At 39.2% G+C, this 21,084-nt stretch overlaps 1 protein-coding gene across 1 annotated transcript in view; it reads right to left on the bottom strand.

Moving 5' to 3' along the window:
- Window positions 1-16,886, bottom strand: part of LOC128660820 (cytochrome b5) — a 130,060-nt gene extending 113,174 nt beyond the window's left edge. The window contains exon 1 of the mRNA XM_053714865.1: window positions 16,677-16,886. Coding sequence (XP_053570840.1) covers window positions 16,677-16,790 — 114 coding nt within the window. The 5' untranslated portion in view covers window positions 16,791-16,886. The remainder of the gene's footprint in view (window positions 1-16,676) is intronic.
- Window positions 16,887-21,084: the final 4,198 nt, after the last annotated feature.

The following is a 21,084-nucleotide window of genomic DNA, read 5'->3' as shown; positions in this document are numbered from 1 at the left end:
TATACTTAAAACAAAAAAGACCTCACAAATTAAGATAATGAAGCAAAATAGATGATAAATAAATTGGAAAGTTGCTTAAAATTGTATGCTCTATCTAAATCATGAAAGAAAAAAAAGATTGGGTTTCATATCCCTTTAAGTGATGGTAAACTGAAGCAAACCTTATTAAATATTTTTAATGTTCGCCACAAAATAAGTGCAAATGCACTTTTGTTTTACAATCCATTCATTAAAAGGTTTAAATCTGTGCTAAATTGTATCATTGCTTTTAAGATCACCCGTTGGTCCACTGGGAAGGATTTTTTTTTTTTAGGAAGATTTATTGGATCATCCAATCCACTTATGTGCCATATGGTACCACACTCATTTAGTCAAGCCCATTGAAGGTTACATGGATAGCGGGTTGGACTGCTCTCTAGAAGACAATTAAGGGGGCAGAGGAAAAGACAATACAAAGTAAGAATAAAATGTCTTGCTACAAAATATAAAAGGATAAAAAAAGTAAAATAAATTAAAGGTTTTGCTTGATAACTAACAAAAATTATGGTTGGCACAATCTAGAAGTGATAAAGTTACCATCACTTTAAAGGGACACTGAACCCAATTGTTTTCTTTTGTGATTCAGATAGAGCATGCAATATTAAGCAACTTTCTAATTTACTCCTATTATCAAATTTTCTTCATTCTCTTGGTATCTTTATTTGAAAAGCAAGTATGTAAGTTTAGATGCCGGCCCATTTTTTGTGAACAAACTGGGTTGTCCTTGCTAAATGGACAGCACCAATAAACAAGTGCTGTCCGTGGTCCTGAACCAAAAATTGTCTGGCTCCTTAGCTTAGATGCCTTCTTTTTCAAATAAAGATAGCAAAAGAACGAAGAAAAATTAATAGGAGTAAATTAGAAAGTTGCTTAAAATTGCATGCTCTATATGAATCACAAAAGAAAAAAAAATTGGGTTCAGTGTCCCTTCAACCCCTTAACGACCAAGGACGTGCCAGGAACGTCCAACAAAAAAACACCCTTAACCACCAAGGATGTTCCTGGCACGTCCTCTGGGGTTTGAAGCTCTGGAAGCTAAAATTAACCATGCAAGCTCCCTACAAGCTACCTAATTAACCCCTTCACTGCTGGGCATAATTCTTGTGTGGTGTGCAGCAGCATTTAGCGGCCTTCTAATTACCAAAAAGCAACGCCAAAGCCATATATGTCTGCTATTTCTGAACAAAGGGGATCCCAGAGAAGCATTTACAACCATTTGTGCAATAATTGCACAAGCTGTTTGTAAAGAATTTCAGTGAGAAACCTAAACTTTGTGAAAAAGTGAACAATTTTTTTTAATTGATCGCATTTGGTGGTGAAATGGTGGCATGAAATATATCAAAATGGGCCTAGATCAATACTTTGTGATGTCTTCTTTGTATGTATAGGTTGGTGATGGGTGATACTGTTGGTTTTTCACATTAGCATATAATATATTAGTTTTGTTTTTTTTCAGACTGTTAATGTCCTGATGAAGGCCCAACTGAGGGCCGAAATGTCGACTATGTTTTTGTGACACGATCAATAAATAACTAATTTGCTTCTAAAAAAAAAAAAACTGAGTGCGCCCAAAGTGGTTTGGAAATAGCAAAGTGCTGCTTGTATTTATTGCCCTATAACTTGCAAAAAAAGCAAAGAACATGTAAACATTGGGCATTTCTAAACTCAGGACAAAATTTAGAAACTAATTAGCATGGGTGTTTTTGGTGGTTGTAGATGTGTAACTGATTTTGGGGGTCAAAGTTAGAAAAAGTGTGTTTTTTTCCATTTTTTTTATCATATTTTTTTTATCATATTTTTTAATTTTTTTATAGTAAAAAATAAGATATGATGAAAATAATGGTATCTTTAGAAAGTCCATATAATGGCGAGTAAAAAAAAAAAAAAAAAAAAAAAAAAGGTATATAAGTATGTGTGGGTACAGTAAATGAGTAAGAGGAAAATTACAGCTAAACACAAAAACCACCAAAACAAACCCAACATTATGATGTTTTGAATGAATAAAAAAAAAAAAAAAAAAAAAAGTTGAATTGTTCCTCAGGTTTTCAGGTACTAGCAGGGTGGATAAGAATCAACAATAAGAAAATCCACCAAAACAAACCCAACATTATGATGTTTTGAATGAATAAAAAAAAAAAAAAAAAAAAAGGGAGGAAAAAAAAAAAAAGGTAACTCCTCATTGCAGTGTACGTTTCACAAACAATTCATTGTTGTCTTGTCTTAAAACATTTTGATAGCAAAAGGAGAGGGTGACCAATTATAGTTGTGGTCATTAGACTGAAAAATATTATTATGATTCAGTTATAAAGCACCTGGTCTTGTGGCCATATATGATGTACCCCGAGTGCAATATGCATTTTATATCTGGAAGTTATATATGGTGGCTTTAGAATTCTCACTAAAACTGAGCACAGCGTTCATTTCATTCACATTTTGTAGTTTTATTGGTGATTCACTTAAATATTAAAGTGAATGTAAACTTAAGACTAGTGCCCCACGGCATTGGATAGACTTAAAAATTAGCCATGGTTTAATTCATCAAATTTTTATATGTATGTATTTTGTAAAATATTTACGTTTTTACCGCTGCTACGATAAGCGCAGCTCTCCTGCCCACCATATTGTCTAACTGATAGACAGGCGACGATTCTTAAGAAATATTCCTTGTCTCCCCCCCCCCCCCCAAGGCGTTCACCCCCTTTGCATAAACGTCACGGCCCGGTGGAAACGAGCATTAGTTCTTTTAAGAATCGTCATCTGTCAATCAATTAGATAAAATGGTGGACGGGAGAGCTGCACTTACCACACCGGTAAAAATTTGACAAAATACATACATATAAAAAAAAAATTGATGAATTAAAAACTATGGCTAATTTTTAAAAGTCTATCCAATGCCGTGGGGCACTAGTCTTAAAGGGACATAATGCTTTTATGGTATAACCCGGATATCAAGGGTTAATACCAGATGAAAGATGCCCTGAATACGGGATCAGCAACACACAAACCCAGTTAATTCCCCCCCAAACACGAGACCAAGCTCCATCTTGAGGGTAAAACAGAATGCATTTTATTGAGGGCTATATGCCCAGTATTTATGCAGGTCTCCCACCTGGTTGACACTACCTAGGTGGGGGATTGGAAGAGTATAGTACATTAGATAGAGGGAAGACGCCCTTTTACAGGATACAATAGAATTACATTACTTAACCAAATAAACAATTAAACACAAGAAAACAAGGGAGTCCTTCTTGACACCTGGCAGTCTGATTAAACAATGTGAACGCTTATCACTTAAACTTAATTACAGTAAACAATAGCTGATGTCAGGAAACCTGTTTTCAGAAATAGTTTCTCAAAGCTGAACAAAGTTAACCCTTCCAGTACTGACAGAGGGGTCTGTCACACGGCTCCCTCCTGGAGGGATACTGCGGCAGACCCGGCTTGACCCTTTGGCAGGTCAACTTGGGGATGACAGGACTAGGAGGTGGTAGGAATGTCAGTTTGCCGGGACAATCCATCTGCATTCCCGTTATGAGAGAGAATTCCTGTCCGTATAAATAAGGGTTCAACTTCTTCAGTGCCCAGACCAGAGCTAAACAGTCCGTCAAGTTTTTGTTTTCAGAGACGCTTCTTTCCAGGTGGAGACAAATCTCATTGGCTTCTTTACGAGTTTTTTGTACCTGCTCTTTATAGGTATCCACAAGCTTTTCATACTGACATAGGGTGCCCTTGAGTTGCTGCACCTCACTATGAGCCAGCGTCAGCTTTTCCTCTAGTGTCGCTAAGTTTGTCTTTACTGTTTCAGGTTCCTCTCTGAAGCTGGTGTTTTCTGGGGTCTGTCGGTGCAGCTTGTCTAGCAGAGATTCCCGTTCTAAACGCTTTTTCCTCTGCACTCCTCTTCTCTCCCGCTAGCACTGTTACGCGATTGTTTAACGTGACCATTTCATCCTCTACTTGACTCTTCTCCATCAGCGCGTTGTAACTGGACTTTCACGTATCAATAGCAGATAGAGATTTACTGAGCTCAGCATCCTGGAGCTTAGCAGCAGGTGGGTTGGTCTCGGCGGCACGGATCTGGGCACGGGTAGTCACAGGGTTAACATCGGCGGGACCCATGGGAGCATAGGCAGAAACAAAGGGGGCCAAGTCATTTCCAAGGAGAACATCAGCTGGTAAGTCCTTCATGACCCCCACATTCACATGTCTAGCGCCCACTCCCCAATCCAAATGTACCCGGGCAGCAGGTAGGCGGAACACAGCGCCCCCTGCTACCCTCACAGCCAGTGTGTCTACAGTGTGCTGGTTCTCGGACACCAAGTTCTTTTGGAGCAAGGTCATGGTAGCACCAGTATCTCGTAGACTACTGACCTCCTTCCCATTCACTTTAACCAGTTGCCGGTGTTGTTGTTGGTTATCCCGGTGGGCAGCTTGCACGGGATCTGCTTCATGTAGGATGCCCCAGCATTCTTCCTCCTCTACGCAGTGGGCAGCAGGCTGAGGGTTATGTGGGTTTCCGCCGGCGGGTCTCCTCCAGGACTGTGCTTGGTTCGCTGTGTTTAGGGGACACTATGGTCTTTTGTGCCCTAGTTGCTTACATCCAAAGCACCAAATAGGTTTTGAGTAGTCCCGTGAGTTGAACCGGGCTGTCAGAGGATAGTTCGTGGCTGGAGGCGGTGTGGTAGAGCGGTGCGCCGGGGGTTGGTAACTGGTAGCTGTTGGGGCGACTGTGGGTCGGTACTCCACTCTGGCAGGGGGCTTAGTGGTAGCAGTGTTGCGGGCATCCGTATACTCATCTGCCAGGCGAGCAGCTTCATGCAGGGTGGAGGGTTTACGGTCCCAAACCCACTCTCTAACTCCTGCTGATAACTTGTCAAAGCAATGTTCCAATAGGAATAGCTGTAGCACCTCTTCCCCAGATACGGCTTGGCACCCCGCCATCCAGTGAGCTGCTGTACGGTGCACCTTACATGCCCACTCAACGTAGGAATCTCCAGCTAGTTTAACAGTGTCTCTGAACCGCCTCCTGTATGCCTCCGGTGTATTCGCATACCTGGAGAGCAGCTCCTCTTTTACAGCATTATAATCCCTGACTTCCTCATCCGGAATGGCCCGAAAAGCCTCGCTGGCCCGGCCATATAATATCGTGACCCAGTCCTCTGCGGGTACCTTGTGTAGGTACCCATCAATCTCTCCTTCTGTTTCCAGGAAGTTTTTAAAAGCTGCAAAAATGTACTTTTCTTTTTTCCACTGGGGTTGTGGTGACTTGGGCTGCTGCAGCGCCGCTTTGGCGAAGTAGGTTGGCCTCCACAGCTGCTATGACCCGGTCGATAATTTCGGCAGACGGGTTGGGGCCATAATGTGCCAGTCTTATTTTAACCGCCCGGTCAAAGCTTGCTTCTTCGGGGTTCTGTCTGATATGCTGGGCTCATTGGTTCCTTCGGGCCCTGGTACTCCGTCCATCTTGGTCAGTATTGTAATAATCTCCCTCTTCCTGAGGTTACTGGCTTGTCGGCCCCGTTGTTCTAGCAGGTCTTTAAGGGTGGCTCTTTTCAGCCTTTCATATGGTATTCCCATTAGGTCCGGATGTGTAGTTGCTCTTCTTGGCGATGAGAACCATCCCGTCGCTTGCCACCAATTGTTATGGTATAACCCGGATATCAAGGGTTAATACCAGATGAAAGATGCCCTGAATACGGGATCAGCAACACACAAACCCAGTTAATTCCCCCCCAAACATGAGACCAAGCTCCATCTTGAGGGTAAAACAGAATGTGTTTTATTGAGGGCTATATGCCCAGTATTTATGCAGGTCTACCACCTGGTTGACACTCCCTAGGTGGGGGATTGGAAGAGTATAGTACATTAGATAGAGGGAAGACGCCCTTTTACAGGATACAATAGAATTACATTACTTAACCATCTAAACAATTAAACACAAGAAAACAAGGGAGTCCTTCTTGACACCTGGCAGTCTGATTAAACAATGTGAACGCTTATCTCTTAAACGTAATTACAGTAAACAATAGCTGATGTCAGCAAACCTGTTTTCAGAAAATAGTTTCTCAAAGCTGAACAGAGTTAACCCTTCCAGTACTGACAGAGGGGTCTGTCACAATGCTCATATGCTAAATCACTTGAAACTGATGCAGTATAACTGTTAAAAGCCGACAGGAAAATATCACCTGAGCATCTTTATGTAAAAAAGGAAGATATTTTACCAACAATTTCCTCAGCTCAGCAGAGTAAGTTCTGTGTAAAAAGTTATACTTCAGCTGCTGTCCAGCTTCAGGTAAAAAAATGAAGAAATGAACTGTAGCCAATCAGCATCAACAGTGCTGAGGTCATGAACTCTTTTACTGTGATCTCATGAGATTTGACTTAACTCTCATGAGATTTCATGGTAAACTTCCTTAAACTGAATAGGGAAACAACATGAGTGTGCACGAAGCTCACTCCCTTGCCTGTCCCGGGACAGACATACTGATTTGCTTCTTAAATTCCTTTACAATGGGGTTTTAATTCTTAGGAAATTTTGAGGTAAAATATCTTTTTTACATAGAGATGTTCAGGTGATATTTTCTAGTAAGCTTTTCACAGCTATACTGCATCACTTTCAAGTGTTTAAACATTTGGGTATCATGACCCTTTAAGTTTACATTCACTTTAATATTAACACATGCAAACAATAAAAATGTGTAATTTTTAAGGGCTCTTGTTTCACAATGGAGAAAGGAGTGATTTTTCAGGTTTTGTTAAAACCCCTTAACATAAAAAGGGATTTGGCTGATCCAAGAAACCAGGGAGCTGTTTTCTAGAAATATTCCTCACACCATAACAATGAAAGATGCATGGAACAAATTGGTGCCCACAAATAAACAACAGCAAAAAAAAAAAAAAAATATATACTATCTCTTGAAAATAGTATGCATTGGGCACCCCTCAAGTGTCATATAATCCACTGGTCTATGCCAATATACCTTTCCCCCATGGTGCCTCCTTTATTTCATTATATTACCTTTCTCTCTTGACCTTTTAAAACTATAGCATCATCCAAATAATAAAACTGGAAAGTCTTAAACCTATCTGCTACACAAAAATCCAGGCTTGTCCAACTTTTATACTCAAGAAACAATTGCAGATAGATTTAGGATATCGCTCTAATATAGCCACTAATTATTTACTCATCATCATCATTATTTTTTTTTAAATCGGGCACTTCTCCACCCCTTGAGGATGAAGGCTCCTATAGCTGTGTATATATGCACATTCTAAAAAAAAAAAAAAAAAAAAAAAAAAAAGGGGAAGTAATTTGGAAAGTATTTTTTTTCTTCCATGCTCTATCTGAATCATGAAAGTTTAACCCTTTCCGGTCTTATAACTATTATTTTTTTATAAGTGCATCACCATCTGCCTGGCCCTGGCCGCCCTAGCCCTCCTAGCTCAGATTAACATGCAACTTGTGTTGTCCCGCTTGCCCCCCGGCTTCCTGCAGTGGTTCCGGTGCATGCGGGCGTCTTGTAGCAGGGATCAGTGCCACATTTATCCTAGCTGTGGCGCTGTGCACAGATCACTGGTAATATATGGACGCCCGCAGGCACTGGGACTGCTGCAGGAAGCCGGGGGGCAAGCAGAACAACCCAAGTTGCATGTAAACCCAGGCCAGACTCTGTAGAAGCGCACGTGGACAGATCACCCCGCGGAGAGTCCGCCAAATTGGGGGAACCAAGCGGGCGGGAAAGGACCCGGAGCTTTTCCCCTTCTCGACCCTACCTGGTGGTGGATTCTCTCTGTCACTGGGAACTTTGGCACCCTAGGAGGGAACATGTCGGAATATATCCGACATTTGGAGCGCAAGTGGTAAAACCCTTTGTCGAATATATTCCAACATAGGACCGGAAAGGGTTAATTTTGACTTTAGTGTCCATTATTCCCTTGACATTAAAAAGCCTTTTTCTTTCATGATTCAAATAGAGCATGCAATTTTAAGTAACTTTCTAATTTACTCCTATTATCAATTTTTCTTCATTCTCTTGCTTCTTTATTTGAAAAGCAAGAATGTAAGTTTAGAAGATGGCCCATTTTTGGTTCACAACCTGGGTTTTCCTTGCTGATTGGACAGCACCAATAAACAAGTGCTGTCCAGTGTACTGAAACAAAAATTAGATGGCTCCCTAGTTTTTCAAATAATGATAGCAAGAGAACGAAGAAAAATTTATTATAGGAGTAAATTAGAAAGCTGCTTAAAATTGCATGCTCTATCTGAATCGTGAAAGAAAAAAAAATGGGTTTAGTATCTCTTTAAAGGAAGAAGGTGGACAGACACTTGTGGCCTTTTGCTCTTTTCAGAATACACATTAACCCCATTGAGTGCTAACGACGCTCCGAGCCGTCGCAAATTGTCTGTCAGGTGCTAACGACGGCTCAGAGCCGTCGCTAGCACTCTCCCACTTTGAGGGAGATCTGGGGGCTTCCACTGGCTCCTACCCCAGCGATCTGGCCTGCATAGTGACAAGCATCGCCGGGGTGTCACGCGTAATGATGTCACCGCGCAACTTTATTGACAATTGTCAGTTATAGGGAGATGGGGGCATGCTGCTTAGAAGCCTTTATCTCAGGACCCAGCGTTGGAAAGGTAATCGCCTAACCTGTCCAATGGTATATAGCATGTAGCATCTGCAAGAACAAATAAAAAAGTTAATAAACTAAATGTTGTAAAAAAAATAAAAAATGGTGGTCTTTAGGGGCTCATAAAAAAATCAAAACTGCTTAGAGACCCCCAAAATATATTTTCTAAAAATTAACTAATATCTTTTAAAAAAAATGTATTAGTTTATATATTCTAACTAAATGATCACTGTAGTAATCAGTGTAAATGCAGTGATTACTTAGCTATAAAATGTCACATACCCTTTTCCAATATGGCTCCTGGTATTCTATTTGTAATCTCACGATCACCTATATCATGTGGTTACAAATTACCAATGGTAAAGGGATGCTTTTTTATGAAAAATTAATAATATTTTTATTATCAGTCTTTTGGCCTGTGTGTTAGGTGAGTAAGCATCCTCTTTGCTCAGCTCTCCCCATAGTCTAAAATCCTTTCATTTTTGCTGCAAAAAGCTTATTGTTTGCAGCAAAAATGTATATCTTTTATTTCTAGCAGCATCATTTCTTTGAAAATATCTTTATTTTTGTTAAGAGAATTATGGCTAAGCGTATGATGAGTGCCGAGGAAGCAGCTGAGATTCTTATGAACTTAGACTCTGATTCCTTCTCTGATGACACATCTGCTGCAGAAAATTCTATCAGCGACTTTTTCCCTGGGCTCTCATCATATAGTGACAGTTCAAGTAAGACAGATGAAGCAACTGAGCCACGGCGTCGCCGCAGACAGTTCAGAGCTGTCATTTCCCGTGGCAGAGGGATGGCAACAACATCCGCATTGGCCCCACAGCATACTGTGGGTGTCATGGGCATAGGGGATGTTGCAACATCTGCAGTGGCCACACAGCATACTGTGGGAGTCAGGGGCATGGGCGATGTTGCAACAACATCTGCAGTGGCCGCACAGCATACTGTGGAAGCCATGGGCAGGCCTGTTCCAAGCTACAACTGGACCTCCCCTAATATGGTTCAGCCAGTGTTGCCTCAATTTACTGGCAATTCTGGCCTCTTGGTGGGCACTGCACATTTTGAACCCATCAACTACTTTCAGTTGTTTGTGGATGATGAGTTCTTAGAATTTATTGTTCAGCAGACAAATGTGTATTTTCAAAATACCCGCTATGCCAGAGCACATCGATGGACTGCAACCAATTTGCAAGAGATGAAGAAATTCTGGGGCCTCACTCTGCTAATGGGGATTGTGCAAAAGCCAAGCATAGCCTCATATTGGTCAAAGCAGTCTACTCAGATGGCCCCTATGTTCCCTGCTACAATGAGCGGGGACAGATATATGTTACTGCTCAAGTTTTTGCATTATAATAATAATGCAAATGCTCTGCCACGGGACAACCCAGAACATGACCGATTGTTTAAAATAAGGCCTCTTCTTGCTGTATAAGCTGTGCGAGAGCTCTAGTGGATACACCTATCGTTTAAGGGTATACACTGGCAAGGATTCTGTTCTAGCACCCCTTTGCTGCCAGTGAAAAAATAATGTGGGACTTACTCCACCCAATATTTAATAAAGGTTACAATGTATATGTGGATAACTTTTACACTGGTGTGCCATTATTTAACTTTTTATATAGCAAGGGCACTATTGCGTGCGGCACAATCCGTGACAATCGCAAAGACTTTCCGACTCACGTGTTCAGAAAGCAAAAGAGAGGAGAGACCTCCGAGTTGCACTCTGATGAGCTGCTAGCTGTGAAATTTACAGACAAGGATGTGCATCTTCTCACAACTATACATGATGAGAGCACATCACCTGTTTATGTCAGGTGGCAGAACACGCCAACTATGAAACCCATATGTGTCCTGGATTACAATCAGCATATGGGAGGGGTAGATAAGACTGACCAGATGCTTGAACCATACTCTGCTTCTCGCAAAGCATATACATGGTATAAGAAACTGGCAGTCCACTTGATACAACTGTCAATGCATTTGTCCTGTATCAGGCCACCCAAGGAAGAGGGCTACATTTCCTGAAATTTCAGGAATCTATTATTAAAAGCATTCTCTCCTCAGGGGATATTCCAGTAACTGGGCCAAGTAAGGAGAATGCAAGGCTGCCTGGCCGTCACTTTGCTTAGTATATACCAGCTACTGAGAAGAAAAAAACAAACAAAAAACCCCCAACACTTTCCCTAGTAGAAGGTGTAGAGTGTGCAGTCAGCATGGACGTCGTAAAGACATCAGTTACTACTATCCAGGCTGCCCCTCTAAACCAGGGCTATGCATGCCAGAATTCTTCCGTATTTATCATACTATGGAAATATACTAGTTGCATACCCTCACAACCCCAGGAGGCTCTGAAATGCAGATACATGTCCCTGGTTGAGGCTTACGCCTGACCAGCCCAGTGCCCTGGTTGAGGCTTACGCCTGACCAGCCCAGTGCCCTGGTTGAGGCTTACGCCTGACCAGCCCAGTGCCCTGGTTGAGGCTTACGCCTGACCAGCCCAGTGATTGAGTTGCCCCTAGCAAAAGGTACGTATGAAGGGAGATAGAAAGGTGTGCAACTGGCCAGTGGTAGGGGTTGTGTTTCTGTGAGTGAATAAAGATACAAAAAAGGTGTGTGTATGGTCAGAAGTAGGGATGAAAGTCTTGATGTATGTAGGGGTGGGTGCTTCTGTGAGTGAATCAGACATGAAAGGTGTGTGAATGGTCAGTAGCAAGGGTTGAAGCCTTGAAGTGGCGTTACTGCTCACTTGGGTATCCATGTGCTAATTCAACCAGTGTGAGTGCCTGTAATGCTTGTGTGGGTAGTGCAAAAGAGTGTTATATTTTTAAACATAAAATAATTTAGATTAGGTTAGTCAATTAATGAGGTAGATAAAACTGTTTAATTGCATATATAACCCCTATATGTTTAAAGTGTTTTAAGGTAGCTATGTCTGCAGTTTAAAAGTTGTAGCCACCTGGGAATTAGAGATACAGTATACAAGTTAGACAGTTTTGGAAAGTACACCACTTGGTGCATCAAATCAGGGGCTGCATGTATTGCTAGCACAAATTTGGAGTGCGTAAGACATAAATGAACATGTCGCTTTGTTTAATTTTTTATTTTTTTTACAAGTGTGATGCAGCTGGGGGTGTAGATTCTAAAAATATATAGTTTTGTTGTCATATCTTAATTTCCCGGGCAGCTAGAGCTGTTTAATTGCTGGCAACAATACATTAAAATTTAAAGATGCTTTTTATTAAGGTCTATCAAATTGACACGTCGGCAATAAAACAGTAGAAAAACACAGTGAAATGTTCTTAATTTCTGCTTATTTTAGACCGGTTACCTACTGCAAATATTTAGCAACACAAGTTTTGTTGATAGAGTTTAGAAAAATAAAATTACAAACTAATTTGTATTGATTGTGGAGTACAAAAATACACTTTTTTCATATTTTATGCTTTATTTTTAAAACCTGTTGAGACATACACATATAATGGTATATTTGAAATCTGCTAGGTCTGCTGAAAAAAACAAATACAGGTGGCCCTCGTTTTACACCGTTTCAGAATAACAACCTTTTTTCCAGTCATGTGACTGCTATTTAAAAGCATTGAGAAGCAGTGCATTGATTAAAATAGCTAGTAGGTGGAGCTGTCCGCTTGTGTTGCAGCAAAGCCAAGCAAGCTGAAATTAATTAGTTTAACCAGACCTGAGCTATCGAGCAGATTTCAAAGGAACAAGATCTTCCTGTTTATAAATCAGTACAGATTGGAATGCATAGAAATAACTGTTTGCAGAAAAATGCAAGTTAAGTCTGTGTGTGTGATTGTTTTATTAGGTTTATAATGCTGTTTAGCAAATGTTTGTTAATTTAACTTAATTTAATTATATATTCTGTGTTGTGTAATTATTTTATTAGGTTTATAATGCTGTTTAGCATTTAAAGTCTTCATTTCAAAGCTTTAAAAATAATGTATTAGGTGTTACTTATGACAATTTTGAGAGGGGCCTGGAACCTAACTCCCTCACTTCCCATTGACTTACATTATAAACTGGGTTTCAATTTACAACAGTTTTGATTTACAACCATTCCTTCTGGAACCTAACCCCGGCGTAAACTAAGGGCTACCTGTATATAGTTTATTCACACAAACTTTACTTCTAAAAGTGTTTAGACGTGAACGGCAACAAAAAGCTCAAAACTAGCTTAGCCCCCAGGTGGGAAATGGCTTAGCAGCCAAAGGGTTAAAGTGAAATACACTAAGATCTGGATTTGCACCGATCTTAGTATGTTTCACAAGAATAAATGTGGCTTTGGAAAAGTGCAGAATTCCGCAAGTGGCTGCCTTCTTCTGCATTCGAATCATAAAGAATAATCCGAATGCCCATGCCTGACCACCAATACAGTGTATGTATGGTATTACAAGAAGAGAAAAAAGCAACTGAGGCTGCCTAAAACAGAAGAGCTATGGTTAGATGTTTGGAACAACCTACACGTTGAGTTGCTTAATAAAAAGTGTGCACGTGCACCTAGAAGAATTGATGCTCTTTCTAAGGCAAAGGGTGGTCACACCAAATATTGATTTGATTTAGACTTTTCTTCTGTTCACTCTCTCTGCATTTTGTTAATTGACAAAAAAACAAAAACTATTTTTTTTTTTTTTTTTAAAGCATTCTTACTTTTTTCACACCACTAGTATGAGTAACTTCAAATTATCACCCAAATATAAGCAATTTTAATATCTATCCACTCCTCCAGTTACATATAAAAATGTGCATAAATAAAGAGAGAAGCGCGCAACCTGGGAACAATAGCATAATAGCTTGTTCTATGGCTAGTTACCACCCAAGAAGCAGCCTGTTTTTGCTCAACATGTGCCTTTCACAGAGAAGAACTTTCCTGAAGCATATCAGTCTGATCCTGACTTCACAGTACAGTTCAGCCCCGAGCCTGAGCCGCCTCCATTGAGACCTGACAGAGGGAGCGGTAGAGAAGCTGGCGATAGGGCACAGGTAAAGGCTGCTGCTTGCTTGGAGGGAATCTACATCTAATAGTGCGTGTTGCAGCTGGTATCGCCTGACTAACCGTTTGTCTGCACAGCGTAGCTGTAGAGAGAGCAGGAGGAGAGAAGATGGCGGACGACCCGAGTGCTGCAGATAGGAACATGGAGATATGAAAATCAAGAAGCTGATCAAAACCTTGAAAGCAGCCAGAGGGTAAGCAAGGGAGTGCGACATGTATTAGGTGTCGGGCCGGTATTTTACACATCTGGTAGTGAGTTTATCCACCAGCTAGCACGTTTGCCTATAAGGTTTAGCAGCCCTACTTCAGGCTAGAAGAGGCCACAGGCTGGGGCGGCGTAGGGATTATTCATGGTCCTGTACCATAGTAATGTTAAATGTTGGATCAGATAGAGTCATGTCTATCAGCGATATAACTGTTGTTACTTGCTCAGTTAGGTACAAGGCCTACTTAGAGTGGTTTCTCCTTCTGGAGTAATTTGCTAAACTCCAGTATCTTCATGTAGGCTTGATATATCTTTATTTTGAATCACCATAGAACTGGGTTGCTTTCAAATGAACACCCATTTGTCTTTTTGTGGCAGTTCCATTATTTTTAATATTGTTATTGCCTATTTACTTTTCTGTTCCTTAATATATAGGCTGCCATAAGCATATTAAATTAATTTATCTAGATACACTTTTATTTAGGTAATTTGAATATATATATATATATATATATATATATAAAAATTGTGTTGCACTTATAAATAAATGTTTTAATGAAAAATTAAGTTGTTATAGTAATTTATAAGAAAATCGCAAAAAAAAAAAAAAAAAAAAAAAAAAAAAAAAGTAAAAAGATTCCCCCCCCCCCCCCATATCGCCCAGCCTTACTTTGGAGATGTAAATGCATTAGTAAGTGCCAGTTACATACTATCCTCTAGTCAGAACTTGATAAGCCATAGAGACAAAGTATCCTTATATTTCTTAATCTGGGTCCATAGTAGAAGTCCGTATTCGGCTGGTGCCTATGTTTTAAACATATTTGTCAAAGTTTGCTCTAGCCTGGCGATACAAATTATTTAATTACCAATATGATTGACATGAAGGTACAATCAATGCTGCTTATGTGATTGAAATAAAAGAAAAAGGCATTGTTAGGTAAAAAAATTAAAATAAAGTGATTAATCACTTCTCAGCAGTGAAAAATACAAGCAAATATAATATAAAATAAGGGCAGGGCAGCAAAATTGGTATCCAGGCCAACACAAATCCTAAACAGACAACTATTAAGTACAAAATATTAGATGCCTGGAAAATAATTGCCATATAATACCAATAAAAGAATCTACAATAGTGGGTACCTAGAGTCCAAGGGTTTTCTCAAGTCCATCCTCTCCACAGAAGCAGGAAAGAAAGGAGCATTTCCAAAGCCAGAAAATAAATCTCTTCCATTTAAGGGCCATTTAATGAGAAAAAAAAATCCTAGATGCATTTATTATTTAGTGAGGTCTAGAGATAAAGTCTTTTATTTTAATCTTGTATATTCTTTCTGAAGTGTTCAGACCAAGCATAAAAATAGGGTTGCGAAGGTATGTGGTATCATGGCACTGGGTCTTGGAAGAAAAGTTTGAAGAACCTTGATTTAGAGCATGTAATTTTATCACCATCTACCCTGCAAAGCTATATGTTTAACGGACGCAAAGCTGGTTGAACATATAGGTGAATTACCTCCCAGGAGCCACAGAGAATTGTAGGTCCCAAGCTAAAAACTGTGCCAATCAGCAGCGCATGTTACACAGCTGGGTTGTGCAACAAGTGATGCTTATTAGCTCAGCGACAGTTTGTGCTCAGAATCAGGAGTTTTGCAAAGCTCTCAAACTATACTTTACCAGTGTTCTCCCCTGGACCTTTTTAATCAGGTGCACCTGATAAAAACATTTTAACCAATATTAAGCTAAAATTATTTAAAATGTTCAATTTTTACAACACCTGGCTGCTTCATAATGCCACCCAGCTGGCAAAATTTTCTGTGGCGAACACTGTTTTAGCTATGTGTTTAAAACATTTGTGGGGGAGCATATAATGTTATTATAATGACCCTTTAAATAAAACAAAGCAGCAATACTATCCACTTTTTGCCCCCAATAACTCCATCATCAGAAATTGATTTTCCCACCTATTGTTACAATGTATTATAAGAACAGTGAGGCACTTATGTCAAAGTGCATGAATGCATTTTTAATGTCAGATTAAAATGCCTGTATATCTACTTATTAAATGTAGACTACGTAATGTTAAACTGATCTTTAAAAGGACAAAAAAATGACATTTAAATTATATATATATATATATATATATATATATAATGGATATTCTAGTGCTTGATTAAACTTTTTGTGGGAGTTGTCCATGTCAGCCAGTGACAGGTATCATATACCAAAGGTACTTGCTGCATTTTCTCTTAGTTTCAATTACAACGCAAAATACTTTTTATTAACCATTTCAGCATCTTTACCCGTTGCCCTTTCATTTACATGATACACGCATTTTGTAGAAGAATGTCTCACTAAAGATCCTTTGGGACAGCATATATGACCATCGCCAGGTTACAATTATTTTTTTGTTTTATGTAGATGATGATAATCAAGATTCAGTGTCATGTTAGTTTAGTAACTTTATGTAATTTCACATTAAAATATAGCATATAAGAGCAGCACCCAACATCCGCATTGCACTTATTGCTGAATGTAATTATACAGCATCTATTATTGTTAGGTAAATATCATAGATGGGGCAACAGTTGAATCTTTGATTGTAATATTTACATTAGGTATCTCAAAGCATGGTAGTCTATTGACTGACACAGCAAGACACCCATACGCGTTTACAGTGGATTCATTGATTACTGTTTCAAGAAAAAAAAAACAAGTTCACACGTATCCCCGAGCTCATATTCATACTTAGCACAAGTTCTCCCTCCTAGCAATGTACGGGCCTATTTGTGCTCTGCATACCTCTTCCAAAAACTTGGTCACATCGTAAACTTTGTTGTGAATGATGATCCAGGTGCTCTTGCTAGTGTTGTGTTGCTGGATTTCCTCTAAGGTATAATGCTTGACTTCTGCCATGGTGGAGATGCCGTATACACACAACGTTACCTGACAGCACAGGGTCGCTCAAACACAGTGAGCGCTTCGCTTCCAGTTCCTGGCTCTTGGGTGCAACTCGCCTCCCTGTTCTAATTCTCCCAGATGATTGGTTCACGGTAGCCTAACCACGCACCAATCACAATAAACGAGGGGGCACGCCAAGCAACTAAAGAGCTGCAATATGGGCGTGAAAACCAGTATGACCGCTTTTCTTGCACGTCTGTCAAACAATGTCTCCGCCCCCATCACGCAGGCATTGGGCTGGCTCCGCCCGCCAAACGCAGGCACTACTACTGCAGTCAGTGTCAGCCTGTCACTGTCAGGGTGATTGGAGTTTGCGGCTGGGTTGTACAAAGTTCATTGTTAAAAAAGCAAATTGCCTGAGTACAAAGTGCAGTGGGCTACAGGGAAACTGGGTAAATGCCGGTTATTCTTTTTTTTATTTATGTAACAAATGTTTTATTAGATTTAGCTTCTTATAGTATTTTATGGGCTCTCAGAGTTTCATATTAATGGGGGGGGAAGCTGTTTTTGCAATATTTCGATGGCGCCTATTTGACGTTTACCCGTACAATATTATGCTCTCAGAACCCCGATCTTGCGAGTCCAAGCATTTATAAGTGATGACGTCATTAGCTCGTGCTTCACAGGCGAAAACGGCGGGAAGCCAAGTTGACGAGTCGTGACAGTGTTTTAGTTCGTGCGAAAGGGGACTCGAAATCAAAGAATATGTGTGTGAGAGCTTGTTTGTCTTTGTGTGAGAGAATGTCGTGTTAGTATGTGTGGCAGGCGCAAGAGTGTTCAGGTTTGGCCTGAACTAAATGTGGCAACCCAAAGAATAATTATTCCCAAACGTCTAACGCATCCTCCTAATAATAATTATACTAAGATATTATTAGTGATGGTAACATTTGACCCTTATAATAAAGCAAAATTGAGGCATCATAATACAGGTATACCCCGCTTATACAGCGGGTTAGGGACCGGAGCCCCGCTGTAAAGTGAAAACCGCCTTAAAGTGAAACAAGGCAGTTTTTAGCTTTCTTTTCAGTGTTTAAGATCTTAAAAAACATGTTTGAACTAAGGGGTGCAATAGTGCTACGTTTAGTTTAACACTAGCACAGCAAGAATTCAATTAGTATTCAATAAATACTGTACCTGTAAAATAGTGACAATTACAGTAATAAAATTTGCCAGACTATAGCACTGAGACACAGATTGCACTGCAATGCAGTTAACAGAGTGAACTAAGCATAGCAAAATGGTGCCAGTCACTTTTCTCGCAATCTCACAATGATTTACAGCACTGTTTCAAAATCCTTGGAGGTTGAACTTCAGCTCCACAAAGCACTGTATTAGCGAATCGATGTAAAGTGAAGCGCTGTAAAGTGAGGTATACCTGTACCACTTGTGTGTATTTGATGGAAATGTGTTGTAGCTATACCTACAGGTGAGGTGAGCACAAATGCTGAGTGTTTATAATACATTACAAAATACAAGTGTCACCTGAAGAATAAAGGGACATTAATCATTAAATAAATGCTAGATATGATGCATTCAAAGAAAAGATGTCAGAAATAAATGTAGATATCGTTTTTAAAGTTTCATTAGCTGTTTAAATATTGACAAAATAAGTGTTTAGTGTCTATAAAACAATTGGAGCTGCCATGTTGTAACTTAGGTTACCTTCTCTGCTGTGGCCAAGGACAGTTATAAATAGGTCACTAGAGTGTGCAGCCAATAGATGTGTGGAGCAGTGTCCTGTACTTTTATTTCTAACAGGAAGTGAAATAAGCACAATTGCGGAATGGAATTGCAGGAAAAGGGGACAAAAAAATAAGTATATATATTTTTATATATATGATTTATCATTTTTATATTACTATCTCAAAGTGTTTAATGTCCCTTGAAGGAATTGCATTGAAAGAAAAGTTTGTTTTTATCATATTTCCAAACAACAAACGTTCATAAAATACATTTACATTTGTGCAGTATTTCATTATCATGTGAAGACAAAAAGTAATACCTGACAAGATTTAATATATTTCTTTGGCTAAAAAAGATTTTTTTGACCATTGTAGAAAACACATCTGGTAATCTTTTTTTCTTAAATCATTCAATCTGGATGCTGACTAACCAGACACACCCACATTACCACCCATTAACCCACCATGATCCCACCCTCTCAACATAGCTTCACCCACAAATTGTTAATGGGCCCCCATCGACCACCTGAGTCCCTGATACCTACCCACAAATGTTGGTAGGTATGCTTTGGCATATCTCTGTAGACTTGCTTAGGACCACCACTTTACTGAGAGTGCACTACTGGCTTTGAAGAAATATTAAAAGTAGCTGAATAAATAAATATAAATTAGTGTATTCAGCTTATTAAAACTTTACCTTCACTTTAACCTTTAATTATTGGATTATAACGGCGGCAAAAAAAAATGGTTCAGCAATAATATGCTAACCTGCCGAGTTATTAAAAAAAAACACCTCTTTGCCTGATAATCATTAAATCGGTATCTGATTACATACATATAGGGAATTAAATTACTGGGGTAATATGGGAGAGTGGAACTGAGGGTTATCTAAGCCTAAAGTGTGACTGTTATCAGGTACTGCTGGGTTGTTGACTGAATTATCTACCAATAGATTACGATATATCTTATGACAAAGTAGACCTCCTAGTATAATTTCCCTCCGATCCTTCCCTTGATTTCCCTTGTTAAATAATGTTATTATTATTATATATTAGCACACAGAGCAGGTAAAAAATATGATATATTATTATTTATCTGCTCTCTGTGTGCTAATATATAATAACAATAACATCCGGCTAGATTATGAGTTTTGCGGTATGGCTTTTAACGCTTAAAAAATGTCCATTATGCTGGAATTGCCAGGAACGCATATTACGAGTCGCGGCGGTATAGCTTTACCGCAAACATTTTAGCCTGTAACGCAACGTCCATTACGCACTCATAAAAAAATGACGTTTGAGTGTGGGATTTCCATAGCGCCGGCAGGGCCGGATTTACATCTCAGGTGCCGGTAGGCACAAAAACCTGAAGCGCCCCCTACCCCCCCCCCCCAAAAAAAAAAAAGAAAAAAATGACGACTTTTTTTTATTATTATTTAGGACAACTAAAAATAAATATTAGATGTAAAATTACATTTTCCCTTTTATGGAGATACACAAATACACACACCAATTGCAATATTTGTTGAAATGGAAGCTACACCAAAAATCAATATTCATTTGACTCAAATGGCCATACAATTTCTATTATGTATAACAAAAACAAATCATATTAAACTTTTAATGCAAAATATTCTAAAGAAAAACCTATTTAAAGGGACATAAAATGTGACAGTTTGCTAGAGCATTTTAATATTGCACTAGTGCTTGCACAGAAGTGTGTTAGCCTCTTGCAAAAGAGTTAAACACATAGTCAATGTCAGTTCTGAGACAGCAATACACATCTGTGCAGACCCAGATGGGCTCATAGGACATGTTTATTGACAAGCCATTAGTGTATTGCTTTTCTGGAGATGACTTTGACTATGTGCTTAACATTTTGTTGGAGTTAAACACAGTTTTGTGTAAACAATAGCAATATTAAAACTAGCAGCATGCAAGCTCATCAACAACCTGTGCAGCCAGTGGAAGCAAACATAAAATGTAGGTATTTTTTCCACTACATGAAAAAAATCTTGTGAACTCTGATATTTTGGTACAAATACACACAGATTTTACATTTATTTTGTTCTGAAATATAAATATAATATGATGTTGCTCTCAAAGGAAAACATGGAATGTTGTAGATTATATGTAATACAGGGGTCAACAAATGTGTTTAGAATTAGAAATTAGAAATTCAATTTACCACAATACAAAAATACCACACTTGATAAAAGAACAGATTAACAATTTTTTATGTGATGGGTGTATATATATATATATATATATATATATATATATATATATATATATACACACATACATATACATACATACAAACAAATATGCCATGTGAGTGGTTTACACACATTTTAAAGCCTTACAGTCTACAAACTTTGTTGTCAAAGTGCCCTAAAGGCTGTAAAATTTGTAAATCACAATTGGCAGCTTGTAATAAAGAGCAGAGCAGCTAGTCCCACATAACCTCCACACCTCCAAGGCCTTTATAGAACAAAAACATTCATCCTGAAGCAGAATTTAACCACCTGGCTATAAAAATGCCCTACAGCACATAACAAGTGAATA

The sequence above is a fragment of the Bombina bombina genome, chromosome 5, assembly GCF_027579735.1.
Source record: "Bombina bombina isolate aBomBom1 chromosome 5, aBomBom1.pri, whole genome shotgun sequence".
NCBI lineage: Eukaryota > Metazoa > Chordata > Amphibia > Anura > Bombinatoridae > Bombina > Bombina bombina.
The sequence above is the reverse complement of the archived record's forward strand: the minus strand, read 5'-3'. Positions and strand labels throughout refer to the sequence as shown.